The sequence below is a fragment of the Mus musculus genome, chromosome 17 (assembly GCF_000001635.26).
Source record: "Mus musculus strain C57BL/6J chromosome 17, GRCm38.p6 C57BL/6J".
NCBI classification, from domain to species: domain Eukaryota; kingdom Metazoa; phylum Chordata; class Mammalia; order Rodentia; family Muridae; genus Mus; species Mus musculus.
In genome coordinates this window covers 49054019-49081059 of record NC_000083.6, presented here as the reverse complement: position 1 = coordinate 49081059, position 27041 = coordinate 49054019, and the positions used below count along the sequence as shown (strand labels likewise).

At 46.8% G+C, this 27041-nt stretch overlaps 1 protein-coding gene across 2 annotated transcripts in view; it reads right to left on the bottom strand.

The window, feature by feature from the left end:
* The window catches only part of Lrfn2 (leucine rich repeat and fibronectin type III domain containing 2), a 166002-nt gene that overhangs the window by 16532 nt on the left and 122429 nt on the right, over positions 1 to 27041 (bottom strand). Inside the window, exons 2-3 of one of the 2 annotated variants that reach the window (XM_006524896.3) lie at positions 9768 to 11191; positions 9628 to 9670 (exon numbers count right to left, since the gene is read on the bottom strand). In XM_006524896.3, the coding sequence (XP_006524959.1) occupies positions 9628 to 9670; positions 9768 to 11167 (1443 nt within the window). In that variant the 5' untranslated portion in view covers positions 11168 to 11191. The remainder of the gene's footprint in view (positions 1 to 9627; positions 9671 to 9767; positions 11192 to 27041) is intronic. The other variant, NM_027452.3, reaches the window with a different exon arrangement.

Genomic DNA, 27041 nt, shown 5'->3' with positions numbered 1-27041 from the left:
CTAGTAAAAGGGACAGGATAGGAACATGGTGGTTTGATCGGATCTTTGACAATGCACCCTGCGAAGTATCTTCCTATGCACAAGCCTGTTGGGGATTTTGAAAGTCTCCTGTTGTCACGCTTATGTGTCCATTGGAACTTCCAATTGAATGGCAGACATTTCTGACCAGGCAAACATACTTTCTACTTTTATCATTCATCAAATCACTTGTCCCTTTTATAGCTCTCCTGGATTAGGAAAATGAAGACACATGGGTCAGCCTGGCAAATAGACAGCACAAGGCTGTCCAGAAGGGAAAGGATTAGTACTTCCAGCCCTAGTACTTCTTCTTGGCTTTAGTATGTCCAGGTCCTAGTGGTACTCCCTAGTCCTAGTACTGCTTGGCCTAAGTACTTCCTGGTCCTAATAACTCCTGATTCCAGTACTTCTTGGTCCTGATACTTCTTGGTTCTAGTACTTCTTGAACTCAATACTTCCTAGTTCTAGTACTCCTTGGTCTCAATATTCCCCATTTCAGTACTTCTTGGCCCCGATAATTGCTATTTTCTAGTATTTCCGTGTCCCCGTGCTTCTTGGTTCTAGTATTCCCTGACCTCAGTACTGACTGGTCCTAGTACTTCTTGGATGACTATGAAGAATACTCATTCAAACTTATGTAGTTCCTTCTCTGTCCCAGACCGTGAAACTTGCAAGACGTAATCTTGAACCCATTTTACAGATGAACAGAACAAGACTGAAGACAGTGACATGCCTTGCCTTTGGCTGTAGGATTAGTAAATGAATCTGGGTATAAGTCAAAGGCTTCGAGAGTTCTAGCTGCCCCTCCATCTTCTCTATAGTTCGAGCTGTACCCAGCTTTGCAGAAATGTGCCATACAATGTAGTGGAAGTCATTGGTTGGCTCTTCTGGCAAATCCCCCACTTCGCTCCTATCCTTTCCTTTCTGTTCTTCCCTCTACATAGAAAGGACTTTCAGCAGCTTGGCTCCAGCAGACATTTTGTACTGGGGCAAATACTGAGCTGAGGGTAGTAAGGGAGCAAAACAGAAAGGGGCTGGATCCTTGGTGACTAGGCAACCCAGAAAAGCAGAGCCCCAACTCTCTTTTCCTGAACTCTTTTTAAAAGAGGGCATACTGGTGACTCCCCCAACCCCCCTCCTCGTTCTTCCTCTTCCTCTTCTGCTGCTGCTGCTGTGAGGCCTCTGGTAACTTGGTCTCTTGGCTGCCATAACCACCTGGTACACTTTGGATTTCAGAGAGCCACATCCTGCCCATAGTAGCAGGGTGGTAGCCCTGGGTGGCTGTTTCTGAGTAGGACCAGGGTTCGGGTTGGCACCCTTGTTCCCAGCTTATGCCAACATTGCTGGCACTTGAAATTATAAAGAAGTGATACTGATCAGAAAAATCCCCCAAATTCGAGGCTGAAGTGGGTGCCTGGCCCATGTTCCAGCTTTCCAGGACCCTAGGAGGCTTTAGTAAAATGACCCACAGGGTGAGCCCTGGTGTGGGTGGAGCCAGGGCTCATTCTTACCCTTCCTATCCCTCTACTTGTGGGTACATGATTTCAATAGGAAGAGAAGTTATAAAAGGATGCGTCCTCAGAAAGGCTGACTTGATGTGAACCCCCCCCCTCACAGCAGCATTGTCTTGTCTCTCCAACTTCAAATGATGCATATTCCTCTCTTTCTATCTGTGGGTGCTCAGCACCCCTTCAGGAGAAGCCTGCCTGCCTAGGGACATAGGCAAGTCCTGAACACAGGCAGAGGCCCCTGCACCTCACATGCCCTCCTCCCTTCAGGAAACAAATATCCTGATTTGTTCCCCCACTGTCTCCAAACTTTCGGGGTGGTGGAGAGCAGGGAACTGAGATATGACCAGATGGAATGGTGGTGGTGTAGACTCCATCTTTATATCCCTTTCCTAGGGCAAGGTGGCGGGATTGACAGTGCAGCAAATAACAAGCATAAAGATTGGTATTGGTATCTCAGCTTGGCAAGCTCTAGAACCATCTAAGAGGCCAATCTCAGGCTAGTCTGTGAGGAAGTTTCTGGAATGGGATAGGTGAGGAAGCTGCAGGAAGATCAATTTATGAAATGTACTAAGCACCGCTCAGTGGTTTGAGGCACGGGACTTAGAAAAATGGAAAAGGCAAGCTCAGCACCAGCATCCTTCTCTCTCGGCTTCCTGACTCCATATGATCTGACCAGTGGCCTCACTAGCTCAGCACCAGCATCCATCTCTCTTGGCTTCCTGACTCCATACAATCTGACTCATACTCCTGCCCCAAGCCTTCTCTACCCTGAAAGACTGGACCTTCAAACTGATTAAGAATCAACCCCTCCTTAAGTGACTTTGTTAAGTAGGCAATCCATCCCAAGCCCTGAACAGCTCATCTGTATGCTCCATACACTAGAGGTGAGGTGTCCCATCAGCCTAGATACTGATAGAATAGAAAGAGCTTCTCTGGTTGCCCCCTCAAGGGGGACAACATATCTCAAGGTCCCTCTTGTCCCTACATTGAGGTGCTGGACACATCACACAAAGGGTGAAGGCAAGCCTGTAGCCTGGCTGGTCCCACTGAGCTGTAGGTAGTGAGCTGGCTATGCCCCGGGCCCTCTCTGGGACTGCTTCCAACATCTCATCTGCTGACAGATGTTCCTGACAGCTCTTAGAGACAAGTGTTTGTGAATGTCACTTGGGCCGATAATGACATGCAGGGCACTTAACTTTGCATGTCACACAAGAGATGAGGCTTAGCTGAGATGGTTTGCTGCTCTCTCTGGGTGGGTGAGGGGCTGTTCTCACCACTCCCCCACTTCCTTGCTCACTGCTCTCCCCTCTGAGGGGTACCCATTAATGTTATTCTTTCCCTGAAAGGTCTGACCCTGATGATGTGAGATGTGACTGTCAATCTTCCCCGTCACTCAGGAAGCAAGCCAGATGGTAATCTGAGAGCTAAATGAGTCCAGAGTGTCCCAGTGCCTTCCTGCAGGGCTTGCCTGTGCATCAGTGGGGAAAAGAAGCACCTGGGGGGGGGGAGTGGCTATCTAAGGCATCTGATAATGAGAGCTGTCATGACAGAAGTTTGCCTTGGTCACCTGAGATGAATCAGGTCTCCCCATCTAGAGAGAGGCCAGAACCTGGAATGTTTTAGAATGAAGCCTAGAACCACATGCATCAGACATTGCTCACAGCTCCCCTAGGGTTTGGTAAAAACCTTTGGGTATCAGTTAGTGACATGGACCTGGGTTAGGCTAGGCTCTCTGAACCTCTAACATGATCACTGTCTCTGACCTCATGCTCTGGGGCTCAGATGCCTGGGAGGTCCTACCATCAGAACACAGGGTCCTGCACAGTAAATGCCACAGAAACCATGCTGTCCTGCTGAAGAAGAGTCCTGGACTGAAAGGATTGGTATCACACTAGTTAGACATTCCTACTCCTGCCTCCCCATCATGCCTGGAAGGGGCTTAACTGGATTCTCCTGGAGCACTGGAAGCTCCCAGATCATCATGGTTGACGCTTAGGTGGTCACAAGGCAGCTCTGAGGTCTGTTTCCCTTCTGTTCTTCCAGTGTGGAATTTGTAACCTATATGCAGACCTCACCCACCAATGACCATGGGTGGGAGATGTCTGTACTGGAGCAGAACAGGGAGGCAAAGCCAGGTCCCTAGATCACCAGGGCAGGACCATCCAGGAAAAGAACAGCATTAATGGGGACTCCTCTGAGGAGAAAGCAGTGAACAGGGAGAGTGACATCTCATCTCAGCTAACCTCACTTGTGAGCTATGCAGGGTAATGCTAGTGGGGTTTTATTCTTGTGATGGGCCAGTGCACGTGAGTGCATGCACGTGTGTGTGTGCGTGCACATGCATGAATGCACCAACACATGTATCTGTGCATGCATGTTACATACACATTGCCCTTTTCTATTCATAAATGCTTTAACTAGATCAGAGGAGCTGGAATCTTTTTCTAAGTCCTTTCATCTTCAATGTCAATTTTACCTCATCTCATCCGAACTTCTAACATCTCATTTCTATGCTGGGCCATTCCGCATTGCACTCACTACAGCTCTATTCTGGCCATTCTGGATTAAACACAATACAACTCTGTTCTGCACCGTAGAATCACAACCTCCCCTGACCTCGACACAGCAGAGAACTACGGTGTCTTTTAACACTCTACCGTTACATGGGTGCAGTGTCCTTATGAGCAACAACTTCAAGCCTAGGTAACAATTCTGAGCAAACCCAGTTCTCCTTACCTTGTACTTGTGTGGCTATACTTGTAGCATATTCCTCGAAATAAACAGATGAATAACAAATATGACCAAGGCAGATGACAGGTAGATGACAGGTGGATATATAGGCACTGAGAGATGATAGATAGATAGATAGATAGATAGATAGATAGATAGATAGATAGATAGATGATAGATAGATAGATAGATAGATAGATAGATGATAGATAGATAGATAGATAGATAGATAGATAGATAGATAGATAGATAGATGATAGACAGGTGGATAGACAATGACAGATAAAAGATAGATAGACTAGGTAGATAGATAGATAGATAGATAGATAGATAGATAGATAGATAGATAGATAGATAGATAGACAGACAATGATAGATAGATGGATGATAGACAGGTGGATAGACAATGACAGATAAAAGATAGATAGACTAGATAGATAGATAGATAGATAGATAGATAGATAGATAGATAGATAGACAATGATAGATGGACAGATAGATGGATTATAGATGAATAGACAATGATAGATAATAGATCGGTGGATAAACAATGATAAGTTGGTGGACAGATGAATAATAGATGAAATATGTTACCTCTTTCTAGATGGGTAGAAAGGTGGTAGATGACAGGCCGGTAAGTGATAGATGGTGAATAGGTGACAGGTAGATGTTTTTCTGGATCCTGTGCTGTGTGTGTGTTCCTCATTTGTGCTTCTCATCTATCCATCCCTCAGCTCTCCTGTTCTCTGATCCTTCTTGTTGAGATACGAATTGAGCAGAGAGTTGCTATGCAACACCTATGGTTTCTTCCTTCTCGGGGGAAAGATTCATTTTTTAAAAAGTCCAGTGTCCCTCTTAGAGTTTCTCTCTCCCACCATGAACTCCCTCAGTAAAACCATGGAGGCTGGTCCTGTAAACCACAGCCAGGATCTAGGGTTGAATACAATGCTTATTATTCAGCTTCCTGTGATAATGAGGAACTATTTGAAGTGATTAATGCTATAAAGAAAACAGGTTTATTGAGTTTGTGCTTCTGGAGGTGCAGGTCTGAGATTGGATGGCTCTACTGCATTGGACCTCCTCTGGTGAGCCAGGAGGCAATGACAGAAAACTGTCTTACATCTTTTTCCAGATAGGAGATAGATAGATAGGTAGATAGATAGATAATAGATAAGTAGATAGATATAGATAGGTAGATAAATGATAAATACATGATAGATAGATAGATAGATAGATACATACATACATGCATACATACATGCATAAATACATGCATACATAGATACATAGACAGACAGATAGTCGATAGACAAGCAGATAATAATAGATTAAGGGAGAAGAAGGGACTAGGGCCCTTCAATCCCTTTCAAGGGCATACTTTGATAATTCCAGGACCTCCCTCATGTCTCCATCTCTTAATGGTTCACAGCACCTCCCAGTACTGTCATTCAGGACACCCAATCAAACCATAGCAATAGGCCTGCCTTTTTCTGACTGTGTGACTTTGAGGGACTTTTGTGATATTCTTTTGTCCCTTTGTACTTGGTAAGACCAGGAGGACTAAGTGAAATAGACTCTGGAAAACTGTGCCTCATGCAATCAGTGAGGCTGAGATAATGTTGGTGCTGGTGATTGCTCCTACTCTCCACTGAGAGCATAGCCTCCCTAGAAATTTCTTCAAAGCTTTGGACATCTATCTTCTTGCAGAGAAGGCTAAATGGAATATCTAACCTCTTTCTACTTCCTCCCCTAGGACAACAGAGAATATAATAACCTCGTTTTTAACTACTATTACTTTGGCTATATTAACAATACTAACACAACTCTATATCCTGTGGCTGCTTAACACATGGGAAGCTTTCTTTTCTATTTTGTTTGTTTCTGGTTTTTTTTGTGTGTGAGTGTGATGTGCTGTGTATATATGAGTAAACATGCATGTGCTAAGCTGTTTAGCCAATGCACCAGGAATTAGCCAAGGTCCATATCCTAGTGCTGGGTTACAGGCATGAGCCATCCATCAGGCTTGAATTTTAGAGATCCAAACCCAAGTACTCACTCTTGTGAAGCAAGCACCAAGTGAGCAGTCTCTTTAGACTCTATAGGAAGCATTTTTCTTGTGGTATATCATCTAGTCTTCATGAACAGCCTTAAGAAGTTAGACTTGACCTCTGCAGTTTGTGAGTTTTGTTGTTTTAATTTCTAATGCTTCCTTTTTAGTCTACTTTGTTAATGTGTTTTGGTGTTTTGTTTTGTTTTGTTTTGTTTTGTTTTGTTTTGTTTTGAGACAGGGTCTCACTAAGTAGCCTAGTATGGTGGTGAATAAGAATGGCCTCCCATAGGTTCACATATTTAAATTCTTAGTCATCAGGGAGTGGCATTACTTGAGGAGAATTAGGAGGTGTGGCCCTTTGGAGTAGATGTGACCTTGTTAGAGGAAGTGTATCACCAGGAGTAGACTTTGAGGCTTCAGAAGCCCAAGCCAGACCCAGAGTCTCTCTCTCTTCCTGCTGCCTGCCAATCCAGATATAAAGCTCTCAGCCACTTCTCCAGCACCATGTCTGTCTGAGTGCAGCCATGCTCTCTAACATGATGATAATAAACAAAACCTTTCAAACTATAAGCCAGTCCCAATTAAATGCTTTCTCTTATAAAAGTTGCGATGGTCATGCTGTCTCTTCACAGCAATAGAACAGTGACTAAGACACTTAGACTGGCTTGAATCTCACTACAGACGGGCCTTGAACTCCCAGAGAGCTGCCTGAATCCTCCTCCCAAGACATTGGCATTAAAGGCCTACACAACCACACCTGGCTGGACACTTTCATTTTATTTGTACTCTCCAGATTCCTAGTCAGCCAGCCAAGAGAATAAATTTGAATTTTCCCTTGAGTAAGAGCAAGAACCCAGCTTCAAAGCCTGGTGCTGCTCCAGGCATTTATGAGCCCCTGGTGAGGGTAGAAGGTGACATCTTCATGACAGTGACGTAGCCATGCTACTGACGTATGCCCATCTCGTCTCTGTGTCCTCCTAACTCAAGCCTTTCATCAATTCATGCCCGAGCCAGCCACACAGCTGGTGGCTTTTGGCTGTTCTGCTTTTTATCAAGTCAAAGCCACATGACAAATCCACACTTGAAGAAAATGCACTTATTTTCCAAAAGGTCAGCCTCACAGGCTATGGAAAAAATGTAAATTAAATAAGACTTGTGTTCCACCTCTGCAACTGACAAAGATGAAAGGCGTTGCACAGTTTTCAGTACTGGGAAAGCTGCGGTCAAGAAGAACATTGTTATGTGCCACCGATAAGAGAGTAGATAAATAATCAAACATAACAAGCAAGCGTTATAATTGACTTGTTAAGCCAATAGTTCAACTCGGAGGAGAATGTGTGGCGAAAACTGGCATTGCACCAAATGTATTTTTACTTTGGTACCAAAAAACAAAAAATAAAAATCCATCATGAAATTACTTTTAATACTGAAAAATAAAAAAAAGAAGTGACCTAAAATTCTAATGATTGAAAGCTAATGGTTAAATCAACACAAAATACTTTAGTACCATAGGGACTAAGCCAGCCGAGCCAGCTGAGTTCTCAAGTGGGGAAGACAAAGATTTAATAATGCTAGAGATGGGCCATGCACACACATCATTCTGATGGTATAAAACAGAGGCACTTCCTAGATCCTAGAGCCTACCAGTTAGGTCTGCATGGTGGGAGGACAAGGACAAGGTGATGTAACTGCTCCTTCCATATCTTTCCTCTCCTAGTTTTCTATGAAGACTATATTTCATCAGTCGAAACACCACACACACACACAGACACACAAAGAGAGACAGAGACAGAGACAGAGATAGAAAGAGAGAAGCTTTACAACTCCCTTTTGAGAGAGTGTGCAGCTTTATAACTCTGTCTTTTGATACATGTAAAACCAAGCTCAGTTATAACACCAGCCCCTCTGCATGCTCTCTGCCATAAGAGCAGTCTTCTCTCTGTTGTTTCCACGGTGTTCTGGCCCTCAAGGACACACTGGCTTCTTCCTTATCTGCTCTGTCTCTATCCAGAAATTGATCAATCCGGAAGCCCTCCATGACGTGATGAGGGTTGATGCACGGTAGCCTCTGGGGTCATGTGATGAGGCCTGTGGCTCCATTACCAAACTAGTCCCTCTGAGAGCACATCATGTAACAGGATTTCATAGGAAACACACCTTCCCTAAGCAGTAGGGGTATAAGTCACAGCCCTCGTTTTCACTGAAACTGAGGCCAGTATGGGAAGAGACCCTCTGAGATCATCCGTGTAGGCTCTGGGGTCTGTTTATGGCTTCTGTGATATGTGATTCTTTTCTATTGCTATTTTCCTCTTTTGAGACAGGATCTCACCATGCAGCTTTGACTGGCCTGGAATTTACACACACGCTGGCCTAGGAATTGTGATTTTTTTCCTGCCTCTGCCTCCAGATTGTCAAGATTATATCCATGCATGAATAAGCCTGGCTAGGGTATATAATGCTACTTGCCCTTGTGTTGTTAGCCTCCCTTTTGTCCAGGCCTAAGGATGACCCTTGACATTCACAGACACTTTTCAAAGTTAGTATAATTGACCCCATCTTCATAAGAAGCCTGGGGTACAGAGGGGTGGTGGACAAGATGAGGCGCAATAAGATCTGGAAGGGCCCCATGAGCCTGTGAGTCTCGGGCAGCCAGAAATGTGCCAGCAAGGGGAAGCTCTTCTCCTTTTAGTGATAAAAAAGAAATAAACAAAAAAAGGCAGACATCTCTGGAGGCAAAGGCAACCCAAGGCAGGACTCAGTCCAGAGGAAAACAGAATTTAAGGTAATGAGAAACTGAACATATGAGGAATTCATGGGGCCTTTGATGCAGTCAAACCTAAAGTAGGCCTCTCTCTCTCTCTCATACATACTCACAAACATACAAACACATACACTCACACACACAAACACATACACACATACACTCACACACATGCTGACTCACTTTGATTAAACTTCTCTCCATCACAAGTCTCTTATCAGCCTGGGTAGATTAGGTCCATAGAACAGCTGAGGAATCTGGAACCGACCAGAAGTGGAAAGCCAGGCCATGATGCTCAACTCTTTTCTCCTCTCATCATTCTCCTCCTGGACTCCGAGGAGCCAGGGAGAGGTTCTTCAGCCACTGGATATCCCAATGGCTCAGCCCTAATTCTGCTCTCATAGCAAGGAGCTCAGAAGTGTCTAGCCACATAGCTATCTCCCTTTCCTGGGAGACACTGTCCTTACACACACACACACACACACACACACACACACACACACACACACACACACACACACACACTTCTTCAGCTACCCTGGTGGGAGCCCTCTTACCTGTAACAGAGGAACAGTTGACCCAGGATCCCCACAGGCACCCCTGGAGAGAAGGGAAACAGGCGCACAGGCTCTAGCTTCCCAGCCCTTCCCCAAGCGTGCTCCTGTCCCACCTGACCACACGGTAGCCTCTGGCTCACCTGTAGATCAGCACCTCATCATCAGAACAGTTGTACTGCAGCTGATACATCTTCACCCTGGGTGCTGACTTGCTGACAGACCACTTGACCAGGGCAGATGTGGTGGTAACATCGGACACAAGCACAGCCCTCTCTGGGGTGCTTTTGGGAGGCTCCCCAGCCCCACTACCTCCCCCTCCCCGGCTGGTCTTGCTGGAACCTGTGATGTCCGAAAGGCGAGACTTGGGGGGTGCCATCCGGCTAGTGCTGTTACTAAGGTGTGGGAGCTGCACAATGGAGACCTCTACAGTGGCCGTAGCCTCTCCTGCTGCATTGGCTGCGATGCAGGTAAAGGGTCCACTGTCCTGAGAGGTGGTAATTAGAATGTCCAGGGTGCCATTGTCATATACAGCAGTCCTGGAAGAGTTTCCCACCAAGCGGTCATCGGGGGCAACCCAGTGGATCAAAGGGCTGGGGTCCCCAATGGCCTTGCACTTAAGAGTGGCTGCCTGGCCCTCCAGAACCAGCAGCTTGTGTGTGTGCTGGGTGATGAGAGGCGGCTCACACACAAACTCCTCCTCACGAATATGCCAAAAGTAGCGACCCTTGAGACTTCCGGGGGATCCACAGGTCTCCAGGTCATCATCCCTCTCCAGCCTCCGCAGCCAGAGAAGCTCACAATTGCAGTGCAGCGGGTTCCCTCCAAAACTAAAAGACAGGGGTGGGGCAAAGGGCGTGGCAGTTAGCAAGGAAGCCTGGGAGCGGGCAAAGATGGGGTCCGGGGGAAGTTTCTGCAGCCGATTGGATGTGAGGTCCAGGCGGGCCAGTTTCTGCAGGTCTGCAAAAGTGCCCTCAGCAATGTGGTCCAGCAGATTGTGGTCCAGACTCAGCTGATGGAGGTTGACCATGCGCCGTACGGAATCCCAGGGAAGTCCGTGGAGGTTGTTGTAAGATAGGTCCAGGTCTTCTAAAGTCAGCAAGAAGTCTTCAAAGGCATCATCAGCGATGCCACCCAGCTGGTTATTGTTCACAATAAGGTGTTGCAGGTTGACCAGACCCCGGAGTGTGTCCTCCCCAAGGCTAGGTAGCCGGTTGCTGTCAAGGTGCAGGGAGCGGAGGCTCTCAAGGTCCAGGAAGGAGAAGGGCTGGATATGGCTGATGGTGTTCCTGGACAAGGTCAGATCCACCAGCCCTGTCATGTTGGCAAAGTCTTGGCGGCCAATGTGGATGATGAAGTTGCCACCCAGACGCAGCTCCACCGTCCTCCGGTCAATGTCAGGGGGCACAAAGAGGAGCCCCTTGGAGGGACACAGGGTCCCCAGTGACTCAGACAGATTCTGGCAGACGCAGTACTTGGGGCAGGCATCGACCACAGCAAACGCCATGCCAAAAGCCAGCAGCCCACCAAGCAGAGTCTCCATGGTCTGGTCACTCAGCCTCTGCACCTGGAAAGAAGGACACAACATCAAGGTCAGCAGGCAATTGCCCTTATCAAGAGCTTCCTCCCTCCAAGGAACGTCACACTCCACCGGGGAACAACAGAGACAGGCTATGCCCAGGTTAAGCGCTCATACCTTTTCATTTAACTCTTCCCATTGCTCTTCTACTTTATCTTTTCTCCTCAGCTGGTCTTATCTCCTAACAACTTGATTCACTGTCTGTGTGCTTTCAGATTGTTTCCTAAATTGCACGCACCATGTGAGTACCATGCTAGCAGACCTTTCAAGTGTTTTATGAACTTCTGTGTTCCAAATATCTAGCAGTGTCCAGAAGCCCAGAACAACCTAGTTACTTGGTTGGTACTTGTTGGATAGTGGGTGGACAGATGACTAGGAGGTTAGATTTTAGCTAGATGAATAAGTAAGTGAACAGATGGGGGGAATAATAGTTAGATGGGTGGGTGACTGAATGGGTAGATTTGGTGTTGGTATGGAAGGATGGATGAGTGGATTCAGGGAAGGATGAATAGGTAGATGAGTAGGAGAATGGTAGATGGGTGTCTAGGTGGATTGAAGGATAGATGGGTGGGTGGGCAGGTGGATAGATGGATGGATGGGTGAGTAGGCAGGTAAATAGATGAATGAATGGGTGGGTAGGCAGGTGGATAGATAAATAGATGGACGGGTGGGCAGGTGGATAAGAGGATGGATGGGAGGGCAGGTGGATAGATGGATGAATAGATGAATGGATGAGTTTATGTATGGGCAGGTGGATAGGTGGGTGTATGGGTACCTGTTGAGGTATATAGAAGGATGTATGGATAGATGGATGGAGAGAATGAATGGGTAGATATACAAATTAATTCATGAATGTGTGGGTAGAGGGATGGATAGATAATATTATAATAGTTGTTCATCCACTGATGTAGTGGGTGTTTGAGGCACATGTACTCACATGTCTTGTGAACTGCAGTGTTAATATCTCAGGGATCCTAAAGGAGAACAATGTAGGGAGGAAGAGAGCTCCTCCCGGGAGAAGCTGGGATGGGTGGGAACTGGCTTTGTGTGGTTCTTCATCAAGGTCGAGCCACTTAGATGCCAACTTTTGAGAGTTCAGGAAGGCAAGATGTTAAAAGGATATGGTTTTAAGAATCTGACTGATGCTAGGTCCTTTTCCTAGATTCTGTCTATCCATACTAGTCTGTGGGCTTCAAGAGCACATTTTATCAGGGAAGATTGCCTGTGCACAAGGACAGGAACTTGCCTCACAGCCTACTTGAGTCATTATTTAAGTCACCTTCTCATTGAGGGTTCTGATGATACCCTGATACCCTATACCATGACACCCTAACACACACATACACACACGCGCGCACACACACATACTTCCCTCTCCCGTGCTGGGTATATGCTCACTTACTAGGGCATTCACACTTAGTAGGCATTTTTCTTGAAAAGAAATTTTGGGTAGGATAAAGACAAAGTATTTTGGGGGTTTCTGTGCCTCCCAATCTTACATAATCTCCCTATTCCATGTAATAACAATTATGCGCCTTTTTGTGCATGCTATGGGAAAACCAAGCCATTGGGTTGGTCTGTAAGAAAATCCTGTGCTGTACAGCTTCCTAACGACCAGCAATTCTCAAATTGGCTTTCTCAGAGTGCTAATTAGGTTCCACAAAGTGGCTTCAGAGGCCAATAAGCTGGAGATGCGGTACCCACTTGCTGGCTCTTGTGGACGCTCTGCACATGTTAACACGTTTGGAAGAGCTAAAGTATTCTGCAGTGGGGATGACATGGGATTAAAGATTAATTTGGTGCTCCTTTTAAAAATGTTTGTTTACTTTGCGCATGTGCACATGTTTGTGTGTTCAGGCACACACGTACATGTGTGTGGAGGCTGGGGGTTGATGCTGAATGTCACCCTCATTTGCTCTCCACCTTATTTTTTTTACGACAGTGTTTCTCACGGAGCCCGGAACTCCCCCATTTAGGCTGGACTTGCCAGCCAGTGAGGCTCAGCTTCACTTGCCTTCACTGACTCAGAACTGGGATCATAGGCACCCATTGTGCCTGGGTTCCACATGGGTTCCAAGGACCTAAATGCAGTCCTTCTTGCTTATATAGTAAGTACTTTATCAACTGAGCTATCGCCCCTGCTCTGGTCTTCTTTTGAGAAAGTTATTCGTATTTCAAGGAAAGAGAACTCTGTGTGTCCCAAGATGAGTGCCACAGATACACAGAAAGCACCCCGCAGATGGGTTACATTTATACTACTTGATGGTGTGAGTGAGGTGTCCTCTATAGTCTTCGGGCATTTGAGCACTTAGTACCCACTTGATAGTGTTGTTTGGAAGGTTAAGTAGGTGTGATCCTGTTAGAGGTACGGCACTGGAGGCAGTTTAAAGACTCACATCATTTGGGTTCACTGTTTCTTTGTGTTTATGGTTCAAGGTGTGAACCCTCAGCTCTCTGCTCCTGCCCCTGTGCTTCCACCCCCAACTCCCACCAAGGATTCCCAACTCTCTGAACTACAAGCCCAAGCAAACTCCTTCCTCTATATGCTGCCTTGCTCATGCTGATGGGGAAGATTTCCTGCATCCCTGACTAGGCTCTGCCAAGGGTGGACCTAGAAGACCAGAGCTCCTCTTGAGTGCACAGGAAGGCAACTGGTAGAGTTCTCCAGTGATTGACAGCCAGAGATATCCCTGGTGGGACCAGGGGCAGGGTGATTGCTCTGCCTCTGCAAAGAGTTTGGGGAACAGTAGTTACTGGCAACAGAGAAGTATGTGATAAACATATATTATATACACACACCAAATATAAAAACCCTCTTCCAATCATATCCTTGGTTGAGCAGATTTCAATTCTCTTAAGGTACCTCTTTAAGGGAAACTCCTCCCTGGGGACCCTTCAAGGACCAGCAGCTTTCCCCACATTTCACCTGTAGATGGCGCTATCCCGAGAACGGCGCTGTCTGACAGAAACACTATGAACCAAGTGTAATATTAGACTTCCCCGTGACGGTATCTTGTTAAAAATTAGACAAAGTTCATTTTAGTAGCACATTTCATTTCACCCACAATATCATGTCAATGCCATCAGTGCTGTTATCAACAAGATGTTGGATCTTCTTTCATTTGTATAACGACTTTGAAATCTGGTGTGTACTTCACACTTAGCAGCACATCCCAAATGATCCTCCTCCATATGTGGCTGTGGGTTCCCCTAATGATCAAGACTGCTGTCTGCTGTCTGTTTTGTAAATAAAATTTTATTAGCACACGGCCTACTCATCTCTTAGCATCTTTCTTGGGCCATCTTTCTTAACTATTTGGCAGAGGAACAGGATAGAAGCAGAGAACACAGGGTCAGCAAAAGCTAATACTATTTGCTGTTTGGTCTTTCCTGGGAGTTTTCTGCCCTGTGTTCTAGAAGGGTCTACCCCTTTTCACTTTCTTCATTAGGAGTCCCCTGTTGAGTCTCCCACATGAATTCCACATAATGCTGCTCCAGTCCCCTCAGGAGCAACGAAAGCTTAGCCAGTACCTATTGTCCCCAAACTCCTTGCAGAGGCAGAGTAACCATCGTGTCCTGGGTCCCATTAAGTGCCTACATCTCTAGTTGTCAATCACTGGAGAACTCTACCTCTTGCCTTCCTCTGCTCCTAAGAGGAGCTCTGGTCTTCTAGGTCCACACTTGGCAGAGCCTAGTCAGGGATGCAGGAAATCTTCAGCATCAGCTTTTGTCAGGAAATGCTGGAGCTAGTCCCCAGGCTGTCTACCTAAGGCTTGCGCTAGCATCTTCTGCTTGGTCCCCAGATCCCTCTCAAGCCAGTCCTGCCAGTTCTAGGTTGAGAGTCTGATTCAGTGTAGCGTAGTGTGGATTGTGATGGCCTATCTATCTTTTGGGTCTCTCCATCCTTGGCCTTTGTCAACTATTTCTGCCATACATCTGAGGTGGTAAGAGAGGCCAGGGAGGTAGGACTCACAACCTCATGCTAGAGAAACTCAGACTCTTTTGCTTCAAGCATGTTCATCCTACCAAATGATGTTAAGCAAACCACCATTTTTATAAAAAAAAAAAAAAGTTTGTTGAAGATTAGTAAATGTCTAATGAATTCAAATGGGTGACATAATAGAGCTGGGTAAATATATTTTAAGTAATCAGCATGGAAGATTGCTGACAGACAAGTGACTATTGAATCTTAATTAAAATTGTATTCTGAGAATTGTCACTTAGCCCATTTCTCTAACAGCCAAACAAAAGGCGGCCTCACCCCCACTTTTGAAGAGGGGGAGTCAAAGGAAATGGATAAATTATCCTGATTCAGGCAGATAAAATGGGGGAGGTGTTTCCTGTTTGAAGCAGGGATTTGAACAAAGGCTGAGAGACAAGACTCTTGTCCCCCTTCAAGAGACAGGAGGACTTCAAGCACCTCTGAGAGGTGTAGGTGGCAGAAGGGAAGGGAGATTAGGAGACAGAGGCTGGCCTGGAAAGAGGGCCATGGAAGCAAATGGGAGGGGCTGAAGTCCTGTTGGCCAGCAATGTAAACAGCAGTGCTCTGAGAGCAGAGTCTGGGCATGGTCTATGCTATCAGATATCACAATCATCCTGTAGAGGAGGCAGCCACTGGCGGAGGAGGCAGGACTGTCCATGAGGAGCATTGGAGCAGAGGGAAGAGGAGAGACAGAAGTGAAGTAACAGGTCAGGGATCTTTGAGTCTACAGTGTCCTGAAGTTAGCCTAGACTTGATCCCTGATCCAGGGTGGAAACGGTTCCTCCCTGCTTCCGCCATGTTGTTGGATTTCTTCATGTGGTACTCACAGTTCTGCAACGTAACAGCTCCCAGTCTGTAAGGTATCCTTGTGTAGTGAGAACGAGATGTCCCCCTCTGGCTGTTGGTAGAGCACCCTAACTGAGCAACCTTGCACAAGGAACAACCAACTCCACCATACCTTGGGGCCCTGTGCACAGTTATCCAGGTTTCAGCGACTGGGAAATGAGATTCAAGGCAGTTTGGACCCAACGGAACGCTCTCCTCCACCCTGGAAAGAATTGCCACTTACTCTGGATTGCCTGGCGTCAGGCCATACTCCAAGCAAAGGAGGCCCCTCCTGAGGCATCCATGTGCCTGTTGTACCCAGAACTGGCAGCTTCTACTAGGGATTGCTTAGGAACCGGAGATGGTCCAGCTGTTCCACTACATATGAGCACTTGTGTTTTCGGCTCAGAGAGAACCGTGGAAGGAAGGCTGGGGTTCTCAGAAGCAGAGGGCTCATGGGCTCAGAAAGGTTCGCTTATCAGGCCCTGATGGCAGGGAGCATTCACACATAGGCATCTGCACATGCATACCTGCATGTGTGTATGCACAAACATGCACATCCATATGCAAACCCAGAAGTATACTGGCAATACAGAATTGTGAAGCTAGGCTGTTAGTTTATTATCAGTGCCTCTAGATGAGATTTTTTTTTTAAATTTTATTTTTATTATTATTTTTCAGTGTGTGTGTGTTGTAGTGTTGTAGTGTTGTAGGGGGATGTAGGCACATGAGCACGGATACCCTGAAGTTGAAGTTACAGGTGATTGTGAGCCACGGCACGGCACGAGTGCTAGGAACAGGCAGAACTCTGGGTTCTCTGGAAGAGCACAGTAAGTGCTTTCAACTGCTGAGCCACCTTTCCAGCTTCTGCAGACAGATTTTTATACTTAAAACAATGCAAGGAGGGGTCAGCTAAAACGGGGGAGGGGAGAGCAGTGGACCTAGGAGCAGAAAAGGAAACTTCCTCTGGTTGGTGGTTAGTCCTAAGACCCAGACAGTGCCCCTACCCTAGACCCTCCATCCTTTGCAGCTCTCCCCACCCCCAGCCTCACTGTCTGAACCACCAGGAGCTGCTTCCAACAAAAGAGGCAACATTTAGCAGATGGCTGCTTAGATATATGTGCTGTCTCTCCGCCCTGATTTCCATTTAAAAGATATCTTAGCAACCAGCCTGAACCCCTACTCGCCCCTGAAGCCTGTAAATCCAGTGAAATGCTTTGTCTCTTGCTTCAGGTAAAAAGGGATAAGCCCCCTCCAGAATACTCCAGGTAGGAGAGTGGGAGGGGCCGGGACCAGCCACCTGGAGGGAGGCAGCATCCCGCACCTTCTTTTCATCTAAGACTTGCCCTGTTCAAGCTTCACACCACTCACCCATGAGGAACCCTGGATGCTGTGTTCTGTCTAGTAGTGGAGAGAGGAAACCTGACTTCCTGCCACTTGGGCTAGGAGCACAGACACCAGAAGCCAAAGTCTGGGCCTCCATTTAAGGGTAAAGAAGAATGCGCTGGGCCCTGCTCACCCGACAGGAACCCTTTGGGAAGCAACCTGAAGTGCTCCTAACCAGACACTGTGTCCCTCCCTCCTACTCTCAGATTATCTATTGAGATGATGGACTCTTAGAAATGACAGTTTCCCCAAACTCCCAGGAAAAGACTAAGGTCTGAGGTGACCACAGAGGGAGCTTAACTCTCAGGAAGATATTTCAGTTCTGACAACTTGTCAGACCACAGACGGTGAGACCATGAAGAGGACTAGAACGTCCAAGCTCCATCTTCCTCTCTGTTCTAGTGAAAGAAATCACATCAGGACCCCAGAGATGGATTTGTGGTGGAAGGTGGGGGGTGGAGGTCAAGGGAGCACTGTTTCTTTTCCTGTTGTGACCGCTAGAGCCCCTTTCTCTGCTTTTCGTAATTACTTGGCACTTTAATTCTCCTATCAAGGATTGGCAGATGAGCCAAGGAAGCCAGGAGTCCAAATCAACCTAAAACAACTCTGGTAACCCTTCCAGGACAGAGCAAACAAGGTCTGTGAGTTTGTGGCAGGGAAGGAGAGAGCTACATGTCTGAGCAGGAGGCCAGCCTTTGACATTGGATGTTGGAGTCTTTGCAGCTAGCATCAAAGGAAGGAGGGAAAAGAAGAAAGAAGACAATAGGAGGGGGAGGAGAGAAGAGAGAACACATGCATGTCCCTAGGAGAGGCTCACAGTCTCTAGTCCTTCTCTTGGTAGTGGCAGAAAGACACCCCCATATAGGATGCATAGCAGCATCCACACAAAGCCACAGGGGCAGGAACCACCTTCTAAACAACAGCCAAGAGAGGGGATACAAGTCTAAAGGGCAGCAAGAGCCCATTTCGGGCTGTTTGAAAGGCTCCGTGTGAGATAACCAGTTCTTATTAGAAGTCTGCTATTAAGCTACAATTGCCTCCTCTTTGGAAGACCACAGTATGCCTCTGTGTTAACATATCTATGATAGCTTTGACTGTGCAATTCTGTTTGCCTGTAGGTTACTCCTATTCACCCAGGGACCTTGTTTTTGACAAGACCTCTTTTGTTGGGTTCTTAGTTCCTGGTAGCAAGCCTAGTCCATGGTCCTGAAGAGGCACCTGGGCTTTGAGACTTCATTGACAAGCAAGTGGATGGACCACACTCTAGCAGAAGAGCCCTAATCCTCCTCACCTCTGACAGCCTGTATCCTCTAATTTGCTATAAGAGTGAACTTGTTCCTGTGGGGCAGACCAAGAAAGCTGGGGAGTGAATCCCCAGAGACCAGTGTCTGACAAAGGCTATGGGACCTGGACTTTCTCAGCCCTCAGTTAAGACAAGCATGCTGAGGCATGTCCTACACCCCCTGGAGGGTCCTCAGTAGTCACTAGCCTCAGTTTCCCTTCACTGCAACCTGTTCCTCTATTCAGCCTCTACTCAACTCCTCCCTGTCTGATTTCCCCACTTCTCTCCCTGTCTTTCCCAAGTCTCCCACCTACATGAACCACTTACACTGAAGTCCTTGTTTCAAATCACTGTTCCATTTCTGAGGAGTGCTGGCCCCAGGCAAGCTTCATAATTATAACTGGTGTTAATGTTACATAAACTTCCAACAGGCTAGACCCCAATGTATCTGAGCTACTGGGAACTTTTTTTTTCTATTTTAAAGCAGGAAAACCATTAATGGCATCAATTACTAATAAAACCCAGAAAGGAATGTAGTGGGGTAACATTTTTCCCCTATATAATCGAGATGTAGGAATAGCTGGGATGGAGGAGACTGGGGAGGTAGTTCGATTGGTAAAGTGCTTACCTAGTGTACACAAAGCCCTAGATTCGATGTCAATATTCTCAACACTAAAAGAGAGGAGGCAGTAAGGACCCTTTTAAGACATCTTTGGCTATATAAGTTAAAGGCTAACCTGGGCTACATGACACCTTGTCTCAAAATTAACAACAGTAACAATAACAAATCAGTAGAAACATCTATTCCAGCCCCTGACTGGGTCTAGGAAGCCGTGAAGACACCCACATCCCTGTGTGAATGAATGCTTACGGGGTAACAGAGGGATGCCCACACATGCTAGGGAGTGAAAGTGACCAAGAACAAAGAGATTGTTCGTGAATGGAGATGGGGTTGGGTTGGGGTATGTAAGGAGGCTGTGATGTGTGACAGCCTGCATGTGTGACTGAGCAAGCTCCCGAGGGTGTGTGAGGGGGTGTCGCATGAATGAAGGTGAGCAAGCGAGTGAACAGGTGGGTTCCTGTGACAGTGCTGTGTGGGCGAAGGAAGCTTTACACACATCCCTACACACATCTTGGGTGGGAGTGAGGCTGTGGAGAAGGGGTTGGGAGTGGGGCTGGTTTGCTCGCCAGTGATGGAGACAAATGCCAGGTTGTGCGCTGTCACCTTCAGATGCATTAATCTCCATATAGTTTTTGATCTGTCTTGTTGGGGCTGCAGAAGGTCCATGGCTGGCAGCTCTCTGCATCAGTCTAGGCCTCCAACCTTCCTGTTTCCACCTGTCAGCTTCCACCTGAGCTCAGAGGTAGGGACTTTCAGGTCATAGCGAGACAGGAGTTCGGATTCACTCTTGATTCTTAACAATTTACCTCCAAGATCTGTACCTTATTTCACCAAAGTCGAAAGCCAACAGGTACTTCTAAGCACCTTAGTGAACCATTTCCCTCCCCACCTCAGAGAGCATGAGGACATGCAATGACTCCTTACCCATCTCAAGGGCCCCTCTCTCTCACTGAAGCTCCTCAGCAGACTTAAACCCCAAGACCAAGCCTTTGCCTTCTCCAAAGTCAACCCCTTTGCCTACCTATACCTCAAAGAAGATGTCAGCCTCATTGGCTCCCTAGTACCCTCAGTCCTGCCCCTAGTGCCCCACTCAAAGGAAGTTTCCAGACTGGTCCATGTCTACTCCGCAACTGGGCTAATGGAAGGAGCGGTGGGGTGGATAATTGAAAGCAGCAGATCATCCAAAACTCATTTCCATTTCGCCGGGGAATGGTCTGTCTATGATTTAGTCTCCTCATTATGTCTGGCTCAAGCAAAATTAAAATTGGCTTTTCTTATTTAAGTCACCCAGGCTATAGGGCAGGCATGGGGTAGGTGGCATTAAAGTTCACTGTGGCTACAGAGTGTAATTATGTGTTAGAATCTAAGCAAGATATCATACTTGAAGGTCACTTGAGAGAGTAACTGCATTTGTCTCAGCAGACTTGGGATCCTTGAAGACTAGGATGAGTCCTCCTCAACTTGGGTCTCTCTGAAGATAGATAGTGTTTGTGTCTCTTAGACTCGGGATCCTTCAGTCTAGGTTCTCTGAGAATAGGCTGTGTCTCCCTTCATTATTACTTCTTGCTCATGTTATGCAGCTCTTTTGTGTCCCCCAGTTTTAAGAAAAAAGGACAGAAAGACTTATCTTATGTCAGGATGATTCTAGGGGGTCGGGAGGGTGTAGCAAAGAACATAATACAAGGGGAGCTGAAAGGAAGCTTTGGGAAGGGACTGCTGATCATAGGCAAGCAGGTCTAGAGGAACCGAAGATGCTCAGCACCAGTCTGGCAGCAGAGAGAAGCCTAGTGACCCTGGAACTGCTAGACAGAGGGACAAAGCAGACCCCAGCCAGGATAGGGATTGGGAGAAGAGCTTCCCAGAAAGTAGACGATACAACTCCTGGTGGCCTGCTCTTTTGGAGGGACCAGCCAAAGCAGTGACTTCCTCCAGATGCCTCTCCTTGGCCAAACCTTGCCAGTGGTCAGAGGCCAGGCAGACTGCAACATCTGTCCATGTGGTATGGCCTCCAGGGTATAAGATATGCTGAATGGGGGTCAGAGATGACCTGGAGAAACAAACAAAAAACAAGCAAGAGAGAGAGTCCCTCCTCTCCCCACTAGCTCTCCCAAGGAGTCCCTGAATCTGGAAACTTCTTAGAAATATAAGAAAAAAGAGGGGGAGAAAAGGTAGAAAAAGAGAAAGATTAATCCACTGGAAACAAGGAACCCCACAGACTAAAGGGCAGTAAATATGAATTCAATTTGGTTTTGCCATTTACAGGTTCCAGCCTTCGAAGGCTCTGACAGGCTGATCAGATAAAAGCCGCTGTTGTCGCCATGATGGCACATTTAAATTTTTATTGCAAACACCAGGCTCCATTACCCAAGGTTTGCTTTCTGCATTCCTAATCATTTCTCTCTTCATGTTCAGGTGGACTGGCCTCTTGCCTGATGGACAGCAGGAAAACATGACCAGTTCTCTAAGTCCCCAGAGGCTCTGTCCTGACCCCACCTTAGGCTTACAGAGAGATGGGCTGTCTCCCTTCTCCAGTTTTGCTCTATTTTATTTATTTAAAAATGTTATTGTACATTCCAGGATGGTGCATGGGCCACATGGTATGTGTGGATGTCAGAGGGTAGCTTGCGAGAGTTGATTCTCTCCTCCTACCATCTCCTATCACTGTGGGTCCCGGGTATCGAACTCAGGGAACTCAGCTCATCCTCAGGCACGCCCAGCAAGTGCTTTTACCTGTTGAGCCATCTTGCTAGTTCCAGATTAGGGCCTCTTCATTTCCTTCTGTCTTCCTCTTTTCTTCCACTCCCTTTTCCGTTGGTGTATTCCATGGAGACCATGTGAATTAAAGACCCTGTAGCTAGACTTCCTCTTTCTCATTGACAGGCTCCCAGGGAACACCTGATCAGGTAGGCATATGGGACATAGGGACAGGTCCTTATCTCAGGATGTCTTCCTTTTATGGATGATGTCTTGATGGTAGCCTATAGCCAAGAGCTTCTAGAGGTAGGTGCACCACACCATTATGCCATCTCTAACCTCTATGCGTGTAGGTAAATACTACCCCAAAGATCAGAGATGCTGAGTCCTGCTCATCCTTGCTTCCTTTTCTAAACTGGTAGCTGGGAGATGGCAAAGTCAGTGAAGTGCCTATCAAGCAAGCACTCCGACCTGAGTTCAGATATCCAGAATCCATGTGATGGGGTGAGGCACTTTCCTTTTCTTGGGGGAGCTTGTAAATCCATAGTTGGATAACCAGACTTCAGGGCTACAAATAGTGTGTTAGTACTTACTCTCTGCCCATTTTACAAGAGAAATGGAGGGTCAGGAATCTGATAATATGTGCCCAATGATTCAGAACAAAGGCAGAACTGAGATTCCAAACCAGGCATGCCTGCCCCCACACCCCTATCACAGACAGCCATTGCTTTCAAGAGGAAAGAAAGTTAGATCAAGTGTGAGGTTTCTGTAGACGCCTGCCCAGCAACTACGACAAGGGGACAAGCTTCTTAGAAGACGTAGCTTTGTCACTTGTCCCTTAAGTGAGGTGTGGCAGGATTGCAGAAGCTTGGGTGTCACAGAGAATACCCTAGTTGGTAGAACAAAGATGTTGTTTGGAGAGACAGTTGGTAGAACACAGGATATCAAGTGTGGTGGTTGGAGAGAGGTGGGCATTACAGATTTTTTTATTTGTTTGATTTTGAGACAGGGACTCAGCATGTGGGCTGATCTGGATGGAACTCTATGTATCTGCCTCTGCCTCCCAAATGCTGGGCTTACAGATGCCTTTTAAAGGAAGACCTAAACTTGATTTGACCACCAGGCACACTACCAGGGACACAAGTCCAGCCACCCAGAGGCTGAGGATGCACCTAAACTTGAACCCTGCCTCTCCTATTCCTGGCTATGGGACCTTGGCTATGTTGCTCAATCTCTTGATGTCTCTAATTTTTCCTCCACTGTGAAGGTGACTTTTTTGAGGACGACTAAGGTCAATAATACAAAACATGTATTTATGAGCATTGTGAAATCTCAAAGCTGTCCACCCACTCCAGTTCTTAGGCTATGAACCGTCTTCCTGGGGGCAGTTGGCTGCTGCCAAAGGGGACCTGTAAAAGAATGGATTTTCAATCGCCACCAAAACGAAAAGCTAAACTGTGAGGCATATTCATGGAACTCTCAGACACTCTCGGGAGACCTGAGCTTTCAGCTGAAAGAAAGGAGCCTGAGGCAGCCTGCATGGGAGGAGTCAACAGAATCCAAGCTGTGCTCCCAGCCAGAGCGAGTCCTCCTCCACTTGCCTGTCTCAAGATTTGGCGCAGGATAGCTCATGATCCTAAGGAAAGGCAAGCAGAGGTGGAGAGCAACTTTTAGGGGAGGAGGAAGGTTGCCAGGTTAAAGCATTATGACCCCTTGGTGATGCCAAGGCATCCCTGTCTGTGGCACCCACAGAAGAGAACAGCCTGTTCTCTGATAATCACAGGCTTTCCAGCAAGTCCTTCCCCACTGATGGTGTACTGATTTCCATCAGTAAGATTCTGTGAATTTACTGGCCTAAGTCATTCGAAACTCTAAATATGTAGAGAGCAGTTGCTGGGCTGGGGTCCACACAGTCTGAGCTAGTGGTTCCTCTGCTTCTTCAGGGAGACTGTAAGCCATGACAGGAGGGTAGAGAGGCCTCACAGAGAGAAGACAAAGTCACTAGCCACAGGCAGGGAGGGGACAGGTGACAGGAAAGAAGGCTGCCCAAGCTCCCTTTGAACTGGCACATCCAGAGACGTGGCATCTTTCCTTATCCTGGGCTCCTGAGGACAGGTCATCTCCCTTAGACTTAAGGTCCCTAAAGCTAGGTCATGTCTCAGACTGGAGATTGCAAAGAACAGGCCATGCCTCTCAAACAAGAGCTCTTTGAAGATAGAGCATGTCTTCTCAAACAGAGGTCCCTATAGGACAGGGATATTTTCTCAGACTGGAGCTTCCTGTAGACAGCGCATATCTCCCTTAGCTGGGGCTTCCTGAAGACAGCGCATCTCTCTGACTGGGGCTGGCTGTGGATAGATCCTGTTCCCTCTTGGATTGGAGTTCCTTGAGGATAGGTTGTGTCTCCCTCAGACTGGGCTCCCTTGAAGATGAGTCATGACTCCGTAAGGGCCGTGTCTCCATCAGACTAAGGATTTCTGATGACAGACCTCTACCCTCTCCACTGTAGCTGTAGTTGGAGATGACCTTGAATTCTTGAAGCTCTTGCTTCTGCTGCCTTCTGAGTGCTGGCATCGAACCCACACAGACACTAAATAACACAGCTATCGAGCAGCGATAGTAACCGATAACTAACTACGCAAACGTGGGAAGCATGTCCGAGAGTTTTGGGGTTCAGAAACAAGATTTATGGAAAGTGAAGCATGCTTCTAAGGCATGACAGGATGAAAGGCTGGGGCTCACTGGCAGAGCCCTCTCTGTAGTTTCTTTGGAGGGGAGTTTCTGAACCCTCCTCGACTCTCTCACCCATTGTTCATCCCGAGGTTCGGGGAGTTTCCGAGTTTGGGACACAAGCTCATGCCAACCAACTATGATCAGCAGAAGAGGAACAGTTTGACTCAGGGTAGGCAGTAAGTTCTGTGCTCCACAGAAAGCCCCTTAGTCTGCTCGGCAAGGAAAGGCTCTTTCCCCCATACCTCACCTCAGCTACCTCAGATAAGACTGGGATAATTATCTAAAGGATCAAGAGGCCAGAGTCCATTTAAAACCAGAAGAGACCTACACACTTCTGCCAGGCTGTGCCCACCACCTCTACATCACCCCAGATGCCCTGGACTACTTTGCACATACAATAGGACCGGTGTTTGAAGATAAGAAACTCTTGAGTCTACTTTTACCCACCAGCTTTTAAGTTCCATCACTTGCTACAATACTCCGAAGAGTCAAATAAATAGGCAATTGGACTCTTAATGGCTAGCTGTGTTAAATGAGAATTCTGCACTGCCTTAATTGAAGGACCGAGCGCCTAGTGATTTTAGGACTTGAGCACCTTGTTTGTGGATGTGGAACTTGGAAACAGTTCAAGAAAGGGGAGTCTTGGTGATTTTCTCAGTTCATAGTACATGGATGTCTTCTTCCCACTGACATAAGACAAGCCAAGGAAGCTGATACCTCCAGCTTAATACCCCTATGGGGAGCCATAGAAATGGAATGGATGAGCTGCAGATCAGTACAAGTGGAGTGGGCCTCGTGTGCTAAAGGAAGGAAGCCTAGCAACTTACTGCTGTAGCTGGAAGGATAAAGGGCCGAGGAATGACTGTGCAGAGGCTCCTGCCCATCCCTAATATCCACTCTGTCCTTTCCTGGTCAGAGCCCCCAAGCGTACACGGAAAACAGAGTTAATAATAGAGTATTGCATGCTTAAGAATTGCTAAGAGTACACTTCAAAAGCTCTCACTATGAAAACATCAAGTGTTTGGCATTATGTCATTATTCGTCGTTGTAGTCACAATCATAACATCAATTTATGGACCCTAAGTACATGCAGTTACATGTTGTAAACTTACAAGAAAGTAAAAGAAGCAGTGGAGGTGTGCAGAGTGGAGGGGGGAGCAAGAGGGTAGAGAAGGAAGAGGAGGGGGAACAAGGGGCAGAGAAGGAAGAGGAGGATGAGAAGGAGGGGAAGGAGGGGAAGGAGGGGGAGGGGGAGGAGGAGGGGGAGGAGGAGGGGGAGGAAGGGGGGAGGAGGAGGAGGAGGAGGCTGCTGCTTACAGCCCTGAAATGTTATATTGCTACAAGGCCACATGAGAAAAGACTACATTTCCCAGCATCCCTTGTACCGGCATGTCTTAGGGTTCCTATTCTTGTGGTGAAACACCATCACTAAAAGTAACTTGGGGAGGGCAGGGTTTATTTCAATCCCAGTTCCATGCAATAGTTGATCAAAAGCAGGGCAGGAACCTGGAGGCAGGGATGATGCAGAGGCCATGGAGGAGTGCTGCTTATGACTTGCTCCCCAAAGCTTGCTCAGCTTGTTTCCTTATAGAACCTATAACCAGCAGCCCAGGGATGGCACTGCCCACAGTGGGCTGGGCCCTCCCACATTAGTCAGTAATTACAAAAGTATCCTACAGGGTTTGCCTACAACCAGGTTTTCTCAATTGACGCTTTCTCCATTCAGATGACTCTACCTTGTGTCAAGTTGACGTAAAACTGCCTAGTACACTAAGTGCGGTCTTGTGACTAAGGTAGAGCCAAAAGTTATAAGTAATTATATACTATGCATCCTTAATAAAAGACACACTTTTCCTTGCTTCCTACTTCCTGCTGACTGCGTGTAAGTGGGTGGGTGGAGCTTGAGGAGTCATCTTGGATCATGAGATGGTAACCACATTTGAAAGATACATACAGCTCAGTCGAAAGGAACTTAGATCCTGCTGATCATGGTGGTACCGTTCTGATCTTCCTGCATATTTTTAAAATTATAATTTAAACTGAGCAATAGCTGAAAACTTACGAGCAGTTATAAAGATAGTGTACAGGGTTCCTAAATCCTGTGCTCCTTCCTTCCTTCAGCAGCAACATCTTAGGTCACCACAGTACAGTGGACATTAGTGCTATGCTGTTCGCTCAAAGACATACCTTGCTGCCTGGATTTGCCATATGACAGAGATAAAATCTTATCCCAGGCCATTAATTACTGATGTGGGGTTTGTTTTGTTTTGTTTTTGTCATTCACAAGACAAGTATTTCTTACACTATTTCCAAA